We start from the raw sequence: 17,076 nt of genomic DNA on the forward strand, positions 1-17,076 counted from the left end.
GGTCATATTGTTTTACAGTTTTCTTAATTTTTTTTACAACAGTGATAGGCTCTTCAAAACTTGGAGTCTCTTTCTTAAAAGCATCTATATCACTCTGAGCAAATCCCTTGTGAAGCCTCAAATTAATTATCTGATGCTCAGGGGTAAAAATTGGTACCTCCCTCAGTGGGAATAAATGCGATGGACTACTTTCCAGTGCCTCGGTTTCTCTCTCAAGCTTTATTGCCCCTTGTTTCTTAACTAGCTCTTCATTCTCTGTTTCAGTCCTATTTAATTTGCTTTTCAGATAAGTAACCCTTAGTTTCAATTAATTGACTGCTATTTGCCTTATAATCAGTATTTTCCAGTGGTCAAAGAGGAAGATACTCATCCTCTTCACCATACACAGGATTACTATTAAGCATACCACTGATGGCAGGTATGCAGTGAGATCAAATAAAGTGACAGGCAAAATTGCCATCATAAATTGAGGTACCACTATCCCTTTGATGTACAGTGGGATAGTGTATATGAACAGTCCAGGAATAAGTCCCAGATCTAAAAAAAATTCAACTACATTTTGTTGTGAGAGGTTCACCTGCAAACTGCAGGGCTTTATAAGCTGGAAAAGTAGCTATCTGACTTGGCGGTGCCTGTGTCAGCAAACAGTGCTTCCCCAACCCCTACACCCCTCCCCTTCTTCCCCCACTATGGCCACTCCTCTGGTACTGCCAGTAAAATAGTTTTCCCCTTTTAAAATTTGAGGCCTAGCTCTTTGGCCTTGTCACAATGCCTGACAGTTAAAAATGGAGCCTAGATTGTATCAGGTTTGTAGGTTCTTCCTTTTCAGCTCACCAGATTGTTATGGATATTTTGAAACACAGTCTGTTGAGAATAATTTGAAACTATTTATCTCTGTAAGTTGTTGTTGATAAGGAAAGGGCCAGCTGGCCTTCAGTTGAAGTTGAGACCTTATAGTTGAGGTGAGCAGTTGATAGGTTTCAGGCCTAGTAAAATTTGCTGGCAGTAAAACGTCTAAGAGATGGATGTACAAAGTAAACCTCTCTTTAATATCTTAAAGGTTTGAAGGAATATAAGGATAGTTGTAAAAGGAATCATGGATAGGAATTCCTAAGTCAAAAAAAGGGGACTAACTCAAACCATACCCAACTCAAGGCCTCTCACGGGAATCAGTTGCATTTGGGAATTCTCAGACCTGCTCTGTCTTCTTATCTCTAACTAAACCCAATTTCTATCTATATAAACCTATTTCTAATATCCTTATAAAATATATATTCTTTAAAATATTGTCTTCAAAATGTTCTTCCAGTCACTTTTGCACTGCCAGCCTAGTCAAGGTTGAGTCTAGTTTAGGCAGGGATGGCTTCCCAGCCTGGATTTGGCCCAGTGCCTGTCTTCAACTCTGCTGTTTTACAAGGATCAGAGAAAAAGCTTTTCTTTCTATCAGTCTCCTTACTCTAGCCACTGCCAAACTGTCATGTTCTCACTTTCCCAACTGCCAATCTGGTATTCCCAAGTTTTCACAGGAAATACAAGAAGAGCCAGGAAAAAGTCAGCCTCCAGGGCCCAAGATAAGATCCTGAGACAATGACAGTTGGCCAATCCAACACTTTTCAGTACCTCAGAATTCTAGCAGGAACCTTTAAAGGCTCACAGTTCTAAGATGGGTTTCAGACTGTGGTCTGGCAGCATCTCTCCTTCTGTCCTCAGTCACCAGTCTCTTAATTAAACCTCCAAATCCATAATATTCCCAATAGCTACCATATGAAGGGTAGATTGGAGGAAAGAGAAAGAAAGAAAGTTATGAAACTTTTATAATTTTCCAGGTGAGTGGTGGCCATGTGAATGTCAGAAAGTAGATGAAATTTTACCATATAATTTTCCCTTAGTAATATTCTTTATCTCTGGGTTGCCTTTAGTTTGAAGTCTAAATTTAATCTTAAGTTCCTTCTCTCCCCTTTTTACAAACTTTGCTTCTTATTGTGGCCAAATTAATATGATTGGTATTCCTTTACTCTTCAGTGTTACCATTCTTTTTTCAAAAAATTTTTAACATTTAATTTTTTTCTCAATTACATGTAAAAATATTTTTTTAACATTCTTTTTAAAATTTTGAGTTCCAAATTCTCTCCCTCTTTCCTTTACCCTCCTTGAGAGGACAAGCAATTCAATATGGATGATACATATGTAATAATTCAAAACATTTCCATATTAGCTATGTTGTAAAAGAAATTGGAGACCCCCCCCAAAAAAAGAAAAGAAAAGAAAAAGTATGCTTCAATCTGTATTTAAACTCCATCTCTCCTTTCACTGGAGATGAATAGCATCTTTCAACATATAAATCCTTTGGAATTGTCTTAGATTATTGTTAAGAACAACTAAGTCATTTACAGTTGACCATCATGCAATATTGCTGTTACTGTGTACAATGCTATCCTGGTTCTGCTTATTCTACTTTGCATCAGTTTGTGAAAATCTTCCCAGGCTTTTTGAAATCCTGCTCATCATTTCTTACAGCACAATAGTATTTTATCATAATAATACTCAACTTATTCAGCTATTCCCCAGACAATGAGCATCCCTTCAATTTCTAATTCCTTACCACCACAAAAAGAGCTGCTAAAATAGTTTTGTACTTATAAATTCTTTTTCTGGAACAGTGAAGCAGCAGAGTAGATAGAGCACCAGGTTTGGAGTTGGGAAGTTGGGAAGACCTGGATTCAGATATGGCCTCAGATACTTTTTGGTCAAGTCACTTACCCCCAATTGCCTAGCCCTTGCCACTCTTAGGATAAGAATTAAAATTTTTTCTCTTTCTCTTTCTTTTACTTTTATTTTTTATTTTAAAATTTTATTTTAATAGCCCAGTTCCACATTCCAAAGTTATGATTCATATTGTCTCCATCTCCCTCCCCCAGGGAATTGACAAGCAATTCACTCTGGGTTATACATGTATTATCAAGCAAAACACATTTCCATGGTACTCATTTTTGTAGTTGAATAATCTTATAAAACCAAAATCCCAAGTCATATACCCAAATAGTCATCTTTCATCTGCATTCTGACTCCAACAGTTCTTTCTTTGGAGGTGGATGGCATTCTTTTTTGTAAGTCCTTCAAAATTGTCCTGGGTCACTGTATTGCTGTTAGTAGCAAAATCTATCACATTTCATCGTTCCACAATATTTCAGGTACTGTGTATAATGTTCTCCTGGTTTGGCTCATTTCACTCTGCATCAGTTCACATAGGTCTTTCCAGTTCTTTTCGACATCATCCTGTTCATCATTCCCTATAGCACAATAGTATTCTATCACTATCATATACAACGTTTTGTTTAGCCATTCCCCATTGTGAGACATCCTTTTAATTTCCAATTCTTTGCCACTACAAAAAGAGCAGCTATAAATATTTTTGTATAAATAGGTCCTTTCCCATTTGTTTTTATCTCTTTGGGATATACAGACCCAGTAATGGTATTGTTGGATCAAAGGGTATGCATTCTTTTATAGCCCTTTGAGCATTATTCCAAATTGTCCTCCAGAATGGTTGAATCAATTCACAACTCCACCAGCAATGCATTAGTGTCCCTCCAACATTTATTATTTTCCTTTACTATCATATTGTTCAATCTGCTAGGTGTAAGGTGGTACCTCAGAGTTGCTTTAATGTGCATTTCTCTAATGAAGAGGGATTTAGAACATTTTTTTCATGATTATTGATGGCTTTGATTTCTTCATCCGAAAACTACCTATTCATATCCTTTGCCCATTTATCAATTAGGGAATGACTTGGATTAAGGTAAGAGTTGTTGGTTTTTTTAAAATAACTCCTTTCCCTTCTACCTTAATCAAAGTTTTATAACCCTTAAAGCATAGTTCCAATTTGCTCTCCAGAATGGTTTGATCAGTTCACAATTCCACCCACCAACAATGCATTAGTGTCCTTATTTTTCCACATTCCCTCCAACATTTGTCATTTTCCTTTTTTGTTTATATTAGCCAATCTAATAGGTGTGAGGTGGTACCTCATAATTAATGTTTTAATTTGCAATTTCTCTAATCAGTAATGATGGGCAGCTAGGTGGCACAGTGAATAAAGTACAAGATATGCAGTTAGGAAGAACTGTTGAATTTAGGCCTTAGACACTGTGGACAAGTCACTTAACCCTCAATTCCCTCATCTGTAAAATGAGCTAGAGAAGGAAATTTCAAACTACTATAATATCTTTAGCAAGAAAACCCCGAAAGGGGTCATGAAGAATCAGATCAGGGTCAAACTTATTGAATCCTTGATATAGGCATGCTCTAGTACTGAGTCAACATAGGTTCATGATACAGACCAATTGTATTGCAGTAAAGTGTGCAAACTTGAAGTTAAGCAACCTGTGTAAAAGGTAAAAAAAAAGTACCATGTTAACCTGTTATATTTCTCAACATCATTCTTTCTGATGAGTACAGAGCAATTAACTGGTTTCCAAAAAACACTAGCTTTTAAAAATTAAAATTAATGATTAAAGAAAATAGTCTGAAATGTTAGCAATTAAATTTATATTTGTCTTAAACTTTTTTTTATTATTAAAGAAAAATAATATCCTCATGATGAGTAAATATGTAAAAAGTTTGATATTAAAATTTACTGGAATATTTGAAACCTAGTATAAGCAAAAATAGAGACTTCTTTTGCAATAAGAGGAACTAGACCTATGATTTCATTTGGCTTAGGGACACTTTTATTAAAGATTAGTACCTACTTATTTGTTTGTTTATTATTTCAGAGAGTTTCTTGGAGGGCATCAAGCAATTGTTGCAGAACTAGTATTTTCAGGGGCAGCTGGGTGGCTCAGTAGATTGAGAGCCAGGCCCAGAGACAAGGAGGTCCTAGGTTCACATCTTGCCTCAGATACTTCCTAGCTATGTGACCTTGGGCAAGTCACTTAACCCCATTGCCTAGCCCTTACCACTCTTCTGCCTTGGAACCAATACGCAGTATTAATTCTAAGATGGAAGGTAAGAGTTTTTTTAAAAAAGTAAAATTTTAAAAAGAACTAGTATTTTCTCCAGAGGACTTGACCCCAGGTTTCCTGACTTAGAGGTCAATTCTTTATGTACTGTGTTTTACTTCCTGAAATCAGTTTAAGTAGAATTGCAGAAACACAAAGTAGAAAATTCAGATCCATTATATAATTGGAATTTACAAGCATTGCTAATACTGGAAAATAAATAAGTTAATAAAATGGCATTAATTATCTGTTATATACTAGGAATTCTAGTAGAGGTAAAAAGACAAAAATGAAAATCCTAGCCCAAATGAATTTAACATTTTGGAAGAGATAACATGGACAAAGTTTGCAAGATAAATACAATTATATAAAACAAGACTTGTATTTACTTTATACAAATACTTCAGTTGCAGAAAGGTTGAAATGGTATCTAAGAGTGGATAATTAGAACAATGGCAAGCAAAACAAATTTTCCATTGAAAAATAGATTCTTTTAATAAAAAGCTTCTTCAAAAACCAAATCTGTGACATCAAAATGATTTTGTTTTTTGAATTGATAAGTGTCAGTCATTTTGTTTGAGAGATATTGGTGCTTCCTGAAACTACTCACATGGTAAAATATTGCTTGGTGAATCATATACAAAACAGCCTTAAGTGTTGTTTGAAGATCTTTGTGATCAGTTGATTCAGAAACTAAAATTTTCCTATTTGGTATTGAAAACAGAGGAAGCCACAAATGTAATTTAAAATTCTCATTGGTTAACTATGAATAATATATTAGGGAAGATTGGTTACCAATGGTGACAGTGTTAAATCAAGAGAAATCTTAAATATTGATGAATTTAAGAAAATAAAAATGCTACAAATAAAGATTGTTTTAGACCAGTGATTCCCAAAGTGGGCGCTACTGCCCCCTGGTGGGTGCTGCAGCAATCCAGGGGGGCCGTGATGCCTTATTAATTGCTATTAAAATAAAAAAAAATTATTTTCCAGGGGGCTAAGTAATATTTTTTTTGGAAAGGGAGCGGTAGCCAAAAAAAGTTTGGGAACCACTGTATTAGACACTGATGAAACTCAGTCAATTAGGATAAAATGTAAGACCTATGAGCACTACCTAAAAATGAACATTCAAATAATTGTTTGTATCCAAGTAATAAGAATAAGAAGCTACATTCATCTTTTCAAGTTGTAAGCAACTTGACTTTTAAAAATCCATTAAAAGGAAAGATTTGGAAATTTGTGTGAAAGCAATAAAAAATATAGGGGTATAACAGAGGACACTCATATTATGAAACATGCTGGCTTTTCATGTCAAATTATTTGATGGGTGCTTTTTAAAAAATTGACATTTTTCTTAGTGATAACAAAATAACTTTATTCAATGACTCTGATAATAGCATCAGGCATGGCATAAAAAGAGATATGTATGCTCACCAAAAGTATTTGTTGTTGTAATGGAGAAAAACCAGCACAGAGATGAGACTAAGAATGATATGTAAAATCCTTGATGTACTCCTGTGAACAGATATGTGTTGATTAAATCAAGCCCCAAGATATCAGATAGTTTTTTGGAAAGATCTGCCATCACTCAGAGGAGTTTGGCCTGTCCAGATGCACGATAAAAATTTAATGGATGAAGAATGTCTATTGCCTAAATTCCAACATGCATTTGAATGGACACCCTTTGGATTTTGTCCAACAGGATTTATTTTGGAGATAATAATAAATATGGATAGTAAGCTGGACCAGAGTCGGAAAGGAAGAGGGACTTGGATTCCTTTTAGTAAATTGCATAGCACTTTTATTGACATAAATTTCCCATAACAGCAGATGCCAAACTTTTCAGTACCAACATTTTTTACCAACTTGCTATATGGCAGTGCCACCTGGAACACCACTGCCTCTTAAGGACTAAAGATGAGTATCATACAATGAAAAGTTGAATGAACATTTAAACAAAGAGGAATTTTGAAGAGCAGGGTTTTGTAAAGGATGTCATCTAATAATTACATGACAGAATGAAAAGATGATTGGTCACAGATGACAAGTGGATAGCCAGAGTTGCTCCACTGTTACCTTCACAGTACTGGAAAAAAGCATACTTTCAGGGTACATTTGAATAATCATTTGGGGCTTTGACCACTTGTTGCTACTGTATAGTTTAGTAGTATTATCAGGAACCCTCTTGAAAGTAGTAGACTACTTCCTCTTTAGTTTGTGAACAAAAGATTAAAATTAGCACTAGCAAAAACTGAAGGCTGTGATTCTTTGACTTCCTGCCCTACTCTGGTGCTGTTATGATCTTTTTAGGAAAGTTTCTTTAATTGACCTTAACTTATATATTTCCCTTTAGTTTTTCTGCCCTTTTCCTCTACTCCTACTGTTTCTACTTCATAACATATTTTCTCCTTCAGTTTCAGATATGCAGCTAAAAGGCAGCATTATTCAGAAAAAGTACTTGGCCATGAGTTGTCACAACCTTTCTGAATCCCAATGTAAAATGGTAAAAACTATCTTACCAAATTTCATGAGATTCAAATGGGATAATAAATGTAAAACACAAACTGTAAAGCTCCACCCTACTGGTAGTTAATTTTTAAGAAGTAAGGCTACTTTAAATAGGCCAATTTGGGAGGCAACTGGGTAGCTCAGTGGATTGAGAGTCAGGCCTAGAGATGGGAGGGCCTAGGTTCAAGTCTGGCCTTAGCCACTTCCTAGCTACGTGACCCTGGGCAAGTCACTTAAATCCCATTGCCTAGCCCTTACTTCTCTTCTTCCTTGGAACTAATACATAGTATTGATTCTAATACAGAAGGTAAGAGTTTTTATTTACAAATAAATAGGCCAGTGTTAGTAGATTCTCGGAATTTTCTATGAATTTTTAACATATAAGTGAGCATTATTTAATAGTTTTCTAACCAGAGTTTCACTGTAATGTGTCATTGTACTATAGTTATAAAGTGACATATAGAATCTTAGATCTTTTAACTCATTTCCTGTATCTGAAGCATGAATCTCTCCTGTAGTGCAGTGAAAAAACAGAGCCAACTCTGCTCCTTATCTATTTCTGTGACATTGGGCAGGTAAATTAATATCTCTGGCTTCAGTTTCCTCAGTGGTAAAATGACAGGGTTGGATTAGATGACCTCCAAAGGTCACTTCTTGTTCTAAAGCCTCTGCTTTTTTTTTTTTTTTAAACCTTTACCTTCTGTCTTGGACAGGTATCAATTCTAAGATTAAAGATTGATAAAGGCTGTGCAGTTGCATTTAAATGACTTGCCCAGAGACATGCAACCAGAAAAAGTCTAAGGCCAAATTTGAACCCAAGATCTTCCATCTCCAGGCTTGACTCTATACACTAACTGCTCATAAAGCTAAAGCCTTTGATTTTAAATGGTTGTCTAGCTTCTATGCCTTCATATCTTAGATGATGGGAAGATCACTACTTTATGAGACAGCTCATCCTATTTTTAGTTTGTCCATATAATTAATTCTTTATAGTAAATATAAATCTTCCTTCCTGTTGTTGTTGGTCTTTCATTTTTGAAGAGGACCAATGACATTATGTAGTGATATCTTGACTTGTGCATGAATTGGATTTAAGTGAGTCAGTTGCACAGCATTGTCAGTCTCATTCTCTCTTCCAGAGTCATCAAAGTCCAGTGGCAAGACAAAAGTTAGATGACCAAGTTCTTAAGTGCTCCACAATGCTTGTATAAGCCACTCTCATGACCAGTGGAACAAATTGTTTTCATCTACCCTTTCTGCCAGGAAAAGTCTTCACATGCTTGGATAGACATGTCCCCCTAACTCACAAATGGGTTTGGGGCCTGTCAGTTACCCTCTGCCTGGTTTAATCCATTTGCTTGAGATGGTTTTACCAGGGTGTGGCCACAGCACATACTCCAGCTTCTTGGAACAACACGGATGAGAGCAGAGAGTATAAGGTGGACACCAAAGGTGGATGAGCAGCCTTGAAAAAGGCTTAGTAAACCCTCACACCAAGTCCTCCTTGAATACTTATACCTATATACACCCCTGCCCTGCAGTGTCTTCCTGTAATGTCTATTCTCAGACCCTGCATATACCTTAAGTCCTTGCTTTATTCTGTGTACCCACACATGGTAAGTTTATTCCCCTTTCCATATAATACCCTCCAGATATTTGAGAGGATGATCATTTACCCCCTACCACTAATTCATCCCTTTTCAAAGCTAAACCTATTCCTTCAGCCTTTCTTGATATATTGTGGCCTTTATCCTTCACCACTCTGGTCAGCTGATATGATTTTAAAGAACCTTCATGAATTTCCTGTTTTTGTCTTGATTGATGATATATAAGTATTTTATACATTCTGTATTTATTTCAAATGGAATTTCTCTATCTCTTCCTGATAGGTTTTGTTGTAATATGTAGAAAAGCTAATGATTTCTTGACAGTTTATTTTGTCCTGCTGCTCTTCCAGTTAACAGTTCCATTTGGTTTTTTGTTGTTGCATCTCTAGGTATCTAAAAAGGCTGTCATGTAAAATGGGATTTTTTTCTTTCAGCTTTGTTGATCTCTAAGTAGGATTTATTATTTAGTCCCCAGTTGAGTTTAAATCTTTAAACTTTGTTTAACATTAACAGTTTTAAACATTCTTAAAAATGCTTTCTGGTTTTGTATGTAGATATAGCTATAGCAAAGTGTTCAGAAAAGGATGTATTTAATGGATTTATTCCTGGAACTTTTATGGCCTGTCACATGGCCAATTTTGATAAAAGTGCTGTGACTCACTTTAGTAATAAAATGTATTCCCCATTCTTCTCCCTTTAAATAATCACCAGAAATCTGTCATACCTAACGTTAAAAATTCTGTTCAGATTTTATTGTTAGTTTTGTCTAGACCTGAAAAAGGTATATATTAAGATCTTCAATGGCTAAAATTTTACTATCACTTTTTCTCTCCTATTTGATTAACTTTTCCTTTAAGGTTTATTGCTATGTCATTAAATACATTGCTAATTCAGTGCCTGGTACTTAGAGTAGAAAAGTTTATTTCCTGTCTATCTCTCTTAATTGTGCCTGTTTTTATTCCTGCTCTGACTGAGATCGTGGTTACTACTGCAGCTTTTAAAATTTTACTTGAAGCATAACATATTATGCTTCAGCTCATCATTTGACTCATTAGTTTACATCTTAGTTTCAAGAGTATTTCTTGTGAACAGCATATTTTTTAATTTTACCACTTAATCCAGTCTATTATTCTCTTCTAAATTTTAATAGATGTATTCTTCCCATTCCCATTCAGGGCTATGACTGTTATTTGAATATTCTTGTTTCCCCTTCCCTTTTCAAAAAAGGTAATTAAAAAGAAAGTGATATGATAAATATTATTGATCCATAATTGAAAAAAATTGCTTCAACTTCACTGTGGAATCTAGATAATTGGTTATCCTTTTTTCTTAAATATTTCCCTTCATGTTCTACCCTTTAAAGTTGAATTTTTTTTTATTTTTCTCTCCCCTACCCTGCCTTTTCTCTTAAAGCCTCCTTGCCCATCATTTTCCCTGTCCCCACCATTTTCCATGTTGAGTTTAATGTATTTCCACATGCAATTTTGTGTAGTTTCTTTGTTCAACTCTCCTTTGTATGTCTTTTTCTCCAGGAATTTAGCTACAACCAGAGAAGAGTTTAAAGGATAATGGCTGGCACAATGGTAGAAATAAGTAAGAATTTCTTTGAAGGATGGGAAGACATAGGCATAATTATAGGCAGTAAAGAAGGAATCCAAAGGGGGAAAAAGTTTTGCAAGACTAGCCAGCATATCAGAAGAGACCGACAATTATATTCAGTATTTCAAGCCTATGAAAAGTGGAAGTACCTTTTTGTGTCTCTTCTTTGGATCCAAGTTTAATTTTTATAACTTATAATACTCAGTTCTGATTGTTTTGTTGTTCTTTCCATTTATTTTGTTATAGTCATTGTGTATATTATCCTGCTTCTGCCTACTTAACTTCATATTAGTTCATCAGCCTTTCCATGTTCCTGTATTAATGGCCATTTTTTACAACACAGAAATAGATATTCCGTTAGACTCGTGTAACTACAATTTGATTAGCCATTTCTCAGTCACAGAGGTTCTATTTTGTTTACAACTCTTTACTACCACAAAAGTACAGCTACATAGAACCTTTTTGACATTGACTTCCTTGGGATAGATGCCTAACAGTCAAATGTCTGTCATTTGTTATGTACACCCTCACCTGCTTTTTAAATAACAACAAAAAAGTTGTTCTGTAGCCAATATACTTCTCACAAAAGAACTGATAATTTTCTTAGCACGATTAGTCTTATGTTTATGAAACTTTGTTTTTTATTGGAAAAAAGTACAGAAATTATACTTTTAAATATCTAGTAATTATAGCTATTGCATCATTCTTGCCTTCTCCCTCTCAGCATCCTCTCAGTGCTATTTAGGATATGAGGCAGTGCCCTACATTTTGGAAAATGGTATTGATTTAATAGATTGCTTTTTAACTAACATGTCATGGTCTTTGATAATAAGCATTCAGATTTCTTCATTTGGTTTTTCTCCTCTGTTGATTGCTAGGTTGATCTCTCAGGTGACTGTGAATCTCATGTAAGAGAACATTGGTGCAATTTTTTTTTTACTTTCCTTTCCCCCCTTTTAGTCTTTTCAGCATCATGAAGTTTCTTTTGTTTCTGGCTTTTCCTTCTTGGCACACCCCGTATCCCCAGCTCTGCTTGTTTCTCTGTTGAATTGTATGTGTTTACAAATCAAATTATGTTATCAACCTTCCTTTGTTTCAGATGAATTTCATTCTTCATTGTCTCCCACCATGCTTTCCTCAAATATTATTTTTCTTAGGTACTTCCTTCTTCCTTTTTATAGTAGTATATTCCTTTTACCCTCCCTTTTCTTGCCCATTTTAAAACCTCTAGTATAAAGCCATTCCCCAATTGACAAATGATATGAACAAGCAATTTTCAGATGAAGAAATCAGTCATAATTATATGAAAAAATGTTCTAAATCACTCTTAGAGAAATGCACATTAAAACAACACTGAGGTACCACCTCACACCATCAGGTTAGTCAATATGGCAATAAAGGAAAGTGGCAAATGTTATGGCAGAATTGGGGCACTAATACATTGTTGGTGGGGTTGTAAACTGATCCAACCACTCTGGAAGGCAGTTTGGAACTATGCCCAAAGGGCATAATGCTTACTGGGTCTGTATCTCAAAGAGATTAAAAAAAGGAGGGGGGAGGGCCTACTTATACAAAAATATAGCAACTCTTTGTAGTGGCAAAGAATTGGAAATTGAGGGGATTTCCATCAGTTGGGGAATGGCTGAACAAATTGTGGTACATGTTGGTAATGGAATACTGTTGTACTATAAGAAATTATAAGCAAATTGAGTTCAGAAAAAGCTGGAAAAATTTGCAGGAGCTGATGTAGAATGAAATAAGCAGATCTGGGAGAACATTGTACACAATAACAGCAATATTGTACAATTATCTGTGAAAATGTGGCTTCTTTTAGCAGTACAATGATCTCGGACAATTCTGAAAGACTTATGATGAGGAAATGGTATCCACTTCAGAGAAAGAATTGTTGGGGGTTGTCTTTCACATCAGTGTATTTAATGTTTTATTTTAGAGTTTTAATTATGGATGTGTTTGCTGTTACAACAATGACCAATATGGAAGTGTTTTGCATAACAGTAAAAATAAATTTAAAAAAAATTATTTAAATTTAAATTATTTAAAAAAAATTAATATACAATACCCTAAAAACCTACACACTGATTAAATTTTCTTTATAATTAAAAAAAAGCCTCTATTATTGAAACTCCACTTCAAAGGTCTCTGTTTTTCTTATTTAACTCCCTCAGTATCATTTGAAGATATTATGATTCTAAAGGGACAATTATTTTTCCTCCACGAGAGTGTTAGCACTATACTGTCATACAGCTTATTCCAATTATTCAAAATAAATTCTCCCTTTTAGGTTTCTCTGGACTAAGGTTGTTTTTAAAAAAAAGTATTTTGGGGGGGGGTTTCCAATTGAGAAATTTATTTAAACGAGTCAAATAAAACATGTAGCTCCTTGTCTCTGCATTTAGAAGAAAGTGTTGGGCCTCTTGGTAGTAAAACGTGGTTTGTGCTGGCGGCGCAGGACTCTGTGGGGCAGAGGGAACTTGATTTTGGAGTCGTGGAACTGCTTGACCGCAGGTCGGCGGCACTTGCGGGCAGGAATTTCTTCCACTTTCATGATCTGGATGGAGTGGGCCCGGGCACGGTGACGGGCTCCTATATCTCGATAGCATTGAGTGACAGCACCAGCAGTGGTCAGGTCCCTGTACTCCCTGTACATGTTGTGGGTCCCACTCCTGGAATCATAGCGCAACCAGATGCCAAAGTTTTTCACCCTAAGAGGGGACTTTTCTTCGAAGACCTGTCCACAATAAACGATTTCTCCAGAAGACTTCTTCATCTTCTTCAGCTGGGAAACAAAGTACCAGAACCTGGACTTTGCTACCACATGATTAGGAGCAAAGATCCGCATTCGATAAAGAGGCGGCACTGGGCTCTTGGGAGTAGGGAGGCATCGTCCAACTACCTTATACTCTCTCAGGGTGCCCGAGGCCTTCATGGTGCTGCCGCCCAAAAAAAAGTATTTAAAAATTTTTTTTTTGTTGTAATTTGTTTCCTTTGTAATCCTTTGAATTTTATACATTAAAAACATGCTTTTCCAAAGACTACTCCAACCTGCTACAGGGCTATGACACAAAAAACGTTAAGAATTCCTATTCTGGGCTATCTTGTATATACTTCAAGCCTATTCAACTCTCAACTTTTTTTTTTTATCAGAAATACTTGAAAGTCCTCCATTCTATTAATGGGCTTTAAAAATTATTTACTTATTTATTACCAATTACATGTAATAACAAATTTCCAAGTTTTCTAAAATTATATAATCCAAATTGTCTCCCTTCTTCCCCTCTCTTGGAGCTGGCAAACAATTCAGTCTGTGTTGTATATGTATTATCATGCAAAACATAAGTGAATAATCTTATAAAAGCAAAACCTAAAACATATACCCAAATAAGCAAGTGGAAAATCATTTTCTTTCAAGTAAAAAATCATATTCTTTCATCTGCATTCCTACTCCAACAGTTCTTTCTCTGGAGGTGGATAGTATTCTTTTTCATAAGTCCCTCCTAATTGCCCTGGATCATTGTATTGTTGAGATTAGCTAAGTCTATCTCATTTGGTCATTCCACAATATTATTGTTACTTTGTACAAAGTTTTTTCTGGTTCTGCTTATTTCATTGCCCTCTGGAATGGTTGGATCAGTTCACAACTCCACCAGCAATGCATTAGTATCCCAATTTTGCCACATCCCCTCCAACATTTATTATTTTCCTTTATTTATTTATTTTCCACATTATTATTATTAAAGAGGATTCAAATATAGAGTTGGAGGAGGTAGTTTCATAATTACTATCATGTGAATTTCAGTTTTTTATTTAAGTAGGTATTTAGGTAGTATATTTCATTTCACATTTCCATCTTGACTAGAAGTTTAAAAAAGGAAAAAATTTTAAGAATTACACAAATTTATATTTTTTAATATTCTGAGATACTTTTTTTCTGTCCCCTGGCATATTTGTACCACAAATGTCTACCTACCCCTAGACCCAGATCTATTCTGTCCTCATTTTAATGGATAGATATATATGTCAAAAGAAGGAAAAAGATAGGTCTTTGGTTTAAAATTTGGGAGTCCATGCATTGTACTGAAGCCTAACGGACCCCTTTAAGTCCAGATCTTACCATGTCAGCCCCCTACTCAGACTCCATTGGCTTCAAATATAAACTTCCTTTGCTAGCTTTTAAGCCCCTTCACAAGCTTGCCCCAACCTATCTTTCCAGCCTCGTTGAACATTAATGATATTCTATCTCCATGCTTGATGCTTGAAGACGTTACCCTCACCGTTGCCTCAGACTTCTCTCAAGTTATAACTTCTTTTCTATCAAATTATAACTGATACCATCTTCCAAATGAAACCTTTCTTAACAAGTTGCTAATGTTCTTCTCAAAAGGATCTTGTATTTAACTACTTCATATTTATTTTTGTTCCCTACTCTAATTTTATTCTTTATGTATTTGTTGGACACACACACACACATCTCCCTCATGAAAGCTTCTTGAAAGGGGAGATTATTTTGTTCTCTATACTTGAATCCCCAGTGACTGGCACATAGTAGGTACTTAAATACTTGTTGATTAAATAAGTAGAGCAAAGGTTCTATAAGTTCATGTTATAATGTTTTCTTACTGCTAGTTTGCACAGTGGATAGAGTGCTTGACCTGGATTGAAAAAGACCTGTGTTCAAATCTGGCTTCAGACACCTTATAGCTCTATGTCCCTGGGCAAACCATTTAACATTTATTTATCTTGGTTTCCTAAATTGTAAAACAGGGATAACAACATCTGCCTCAGAGAGTTGTCATGAGGATCAAATGAGATAATATTTGTAAAATATTTACCACAGTGTCTGGCACACAGAAGGCTCTATGTAAAAGCTCTTCCCCTTCCCCTTTATAAAAATTGCTGAAACAATATAATTAAAAATTTAAAATATCAAAGAATCTTTGAGAACTGGAATTAGAATTTCCAAGAGAGATAGTCTTTTCCCCCTCTTTTTAAATTAAAAACTGTCTTAAATCACTTTTTCCAGTGTGTAATTAATTTTACATATTGTGATGAAAGCTCTTTCTTGATTATTGCCAGAGAAAATTTCTTTCTTCTCATGAGTTTTCTTTAACAATATTACTCCTACCTTAAAAATGAGAGAAGCTCTATAATATAGGTGACAGGGAATTGGGTCCAGTTGCAAATATCAGAAGTGTGATAAGGAGCTACACCCTAAGTATTTGTTTACCTTAGCAAAGACAGGGGCATGTCTGGTATGCCCAGTACAAGTTTGGGCTATGCATTGCGTATGAAAATAAAGAATCAACAGAGAGATCTTTTTTTATTAAATCTCTCATAAATGTTTCTGAAAAGAAGATATTGTCTTTGGAAATTTCCTTTAAGGAGTTTAGAATTATAGCTGCCCCGTCCATACCTTATCCATGAAATACAGTATGATATAGTGGAAATGTAAGGGTTAAAATAGGGGTTTTTGACAAAATAAGAGAGTAGCTTTTAATAATTTAAGTGTTAATGAGAATATAGTAGAATTGTAAATTAATATCCCTTTAAGCCAGAGAAACAAAAACTTCTAGCAGCTTTTAACAATTAACAATTTAGTTTTAGTAAAACAGAGATAGTAAAATAATATAATAAGTAAAATGAATATAGTAAAGGAGGGAAATATAGGAAAGAGGTAGAGAAAGAAATGTCCTAATTTCTATACTAGTTATTTTAAAACTACCCATAACTACCTGTAACTACTGCTAATAACAACCACTCCACAAAGTTCCAACCCAATCCAGCCCAATCAAAGTGTTTAATCCAACCCCAACTAGGTCTGTCAATGAAGACCTTCAAAAAAGTTCAAGGAAGAGGGAAAAAACCTAACAGCCAAAACCAAAAGTCAAAAAGCCCTCTAAAGGCTAAAACCAAAATCTTCTCAGTAATCTCAGGCCCGCCTTTATATTTCAGCAACTAAATGCTGACCACCAACTAATCACCAACAACAACCGACCCCCCCCCCCAACAACTCACCCCCATCAGCCAATTTACCTGCAACTTCCAGCCCTAACTGTCAGCAACTTCCCCCCATTCTCACCCCCCCAACTGTCAGCAGCTGACAGGCCAACCAACTCACACTGGCCCAGCAGGGGCCCAGTTCCTACTTCCTGTCACTATGGGCTTGTTATTCCCTATACATCTCTATGTTAAGAGGACTTCCAGGTCCCCCATTAAATTAAAAAAGGAATAAAGAATTCCTTTTTACAGAAAAAGTTGGAATAGGACTCAGATGATGTGAGTATGATGAAATTGGGTTTTATTACTAATTTCTCCACTTTATGCAAACTCAGATAAATCTCCTT

At 35.4% G+C, this 17,076-nt stretch overlaps 2 protein-coding genes across 9 annotated transcripts in view; one reads left to right on the forward strand and one right to left on the reverse strand.

Moving 5' to 3' along the window:
- Window positions 1–17,076, forward strand: part of WDR20 (WD repeat domain 20) — a 160,865-nt gene that overhangs the window by 37,400 nt on the left and 106,389 nt on the right. The window lies entirely within an intron of this gene.
- LOC123237604 (60S ribosomal protein L18a-like) lies at window positions 13,063–13,667 on the reverse strand. The gene has a single exon (XM_044664621.1). The coding sequence runs from the start codon at window positions 13,659–13,661 to the stop codon at window positions 13,128–13,130; it is 534 nt and encodes a 177-aa protein (XP_044520556.1). The 5' UTR covers window positions 13,662–13,667; the 3' UTR covers window positions 13,063–13,127.

Source organism: Gracilinanus agilis, chromosome 2, assembly GCF_016433145.1.
Source record: "Gracilinanus agilis isolate LMUSP501 chromosome 2, AgileGrace, whole genome shotgun sequence".
NCBI classification, from domain to species: Eukaryota; Metazoa; Chordata; class Mammalia; order Didelphimorphia; family Didelphidae; genus Gracilinanus; species Gracilinanus agilis.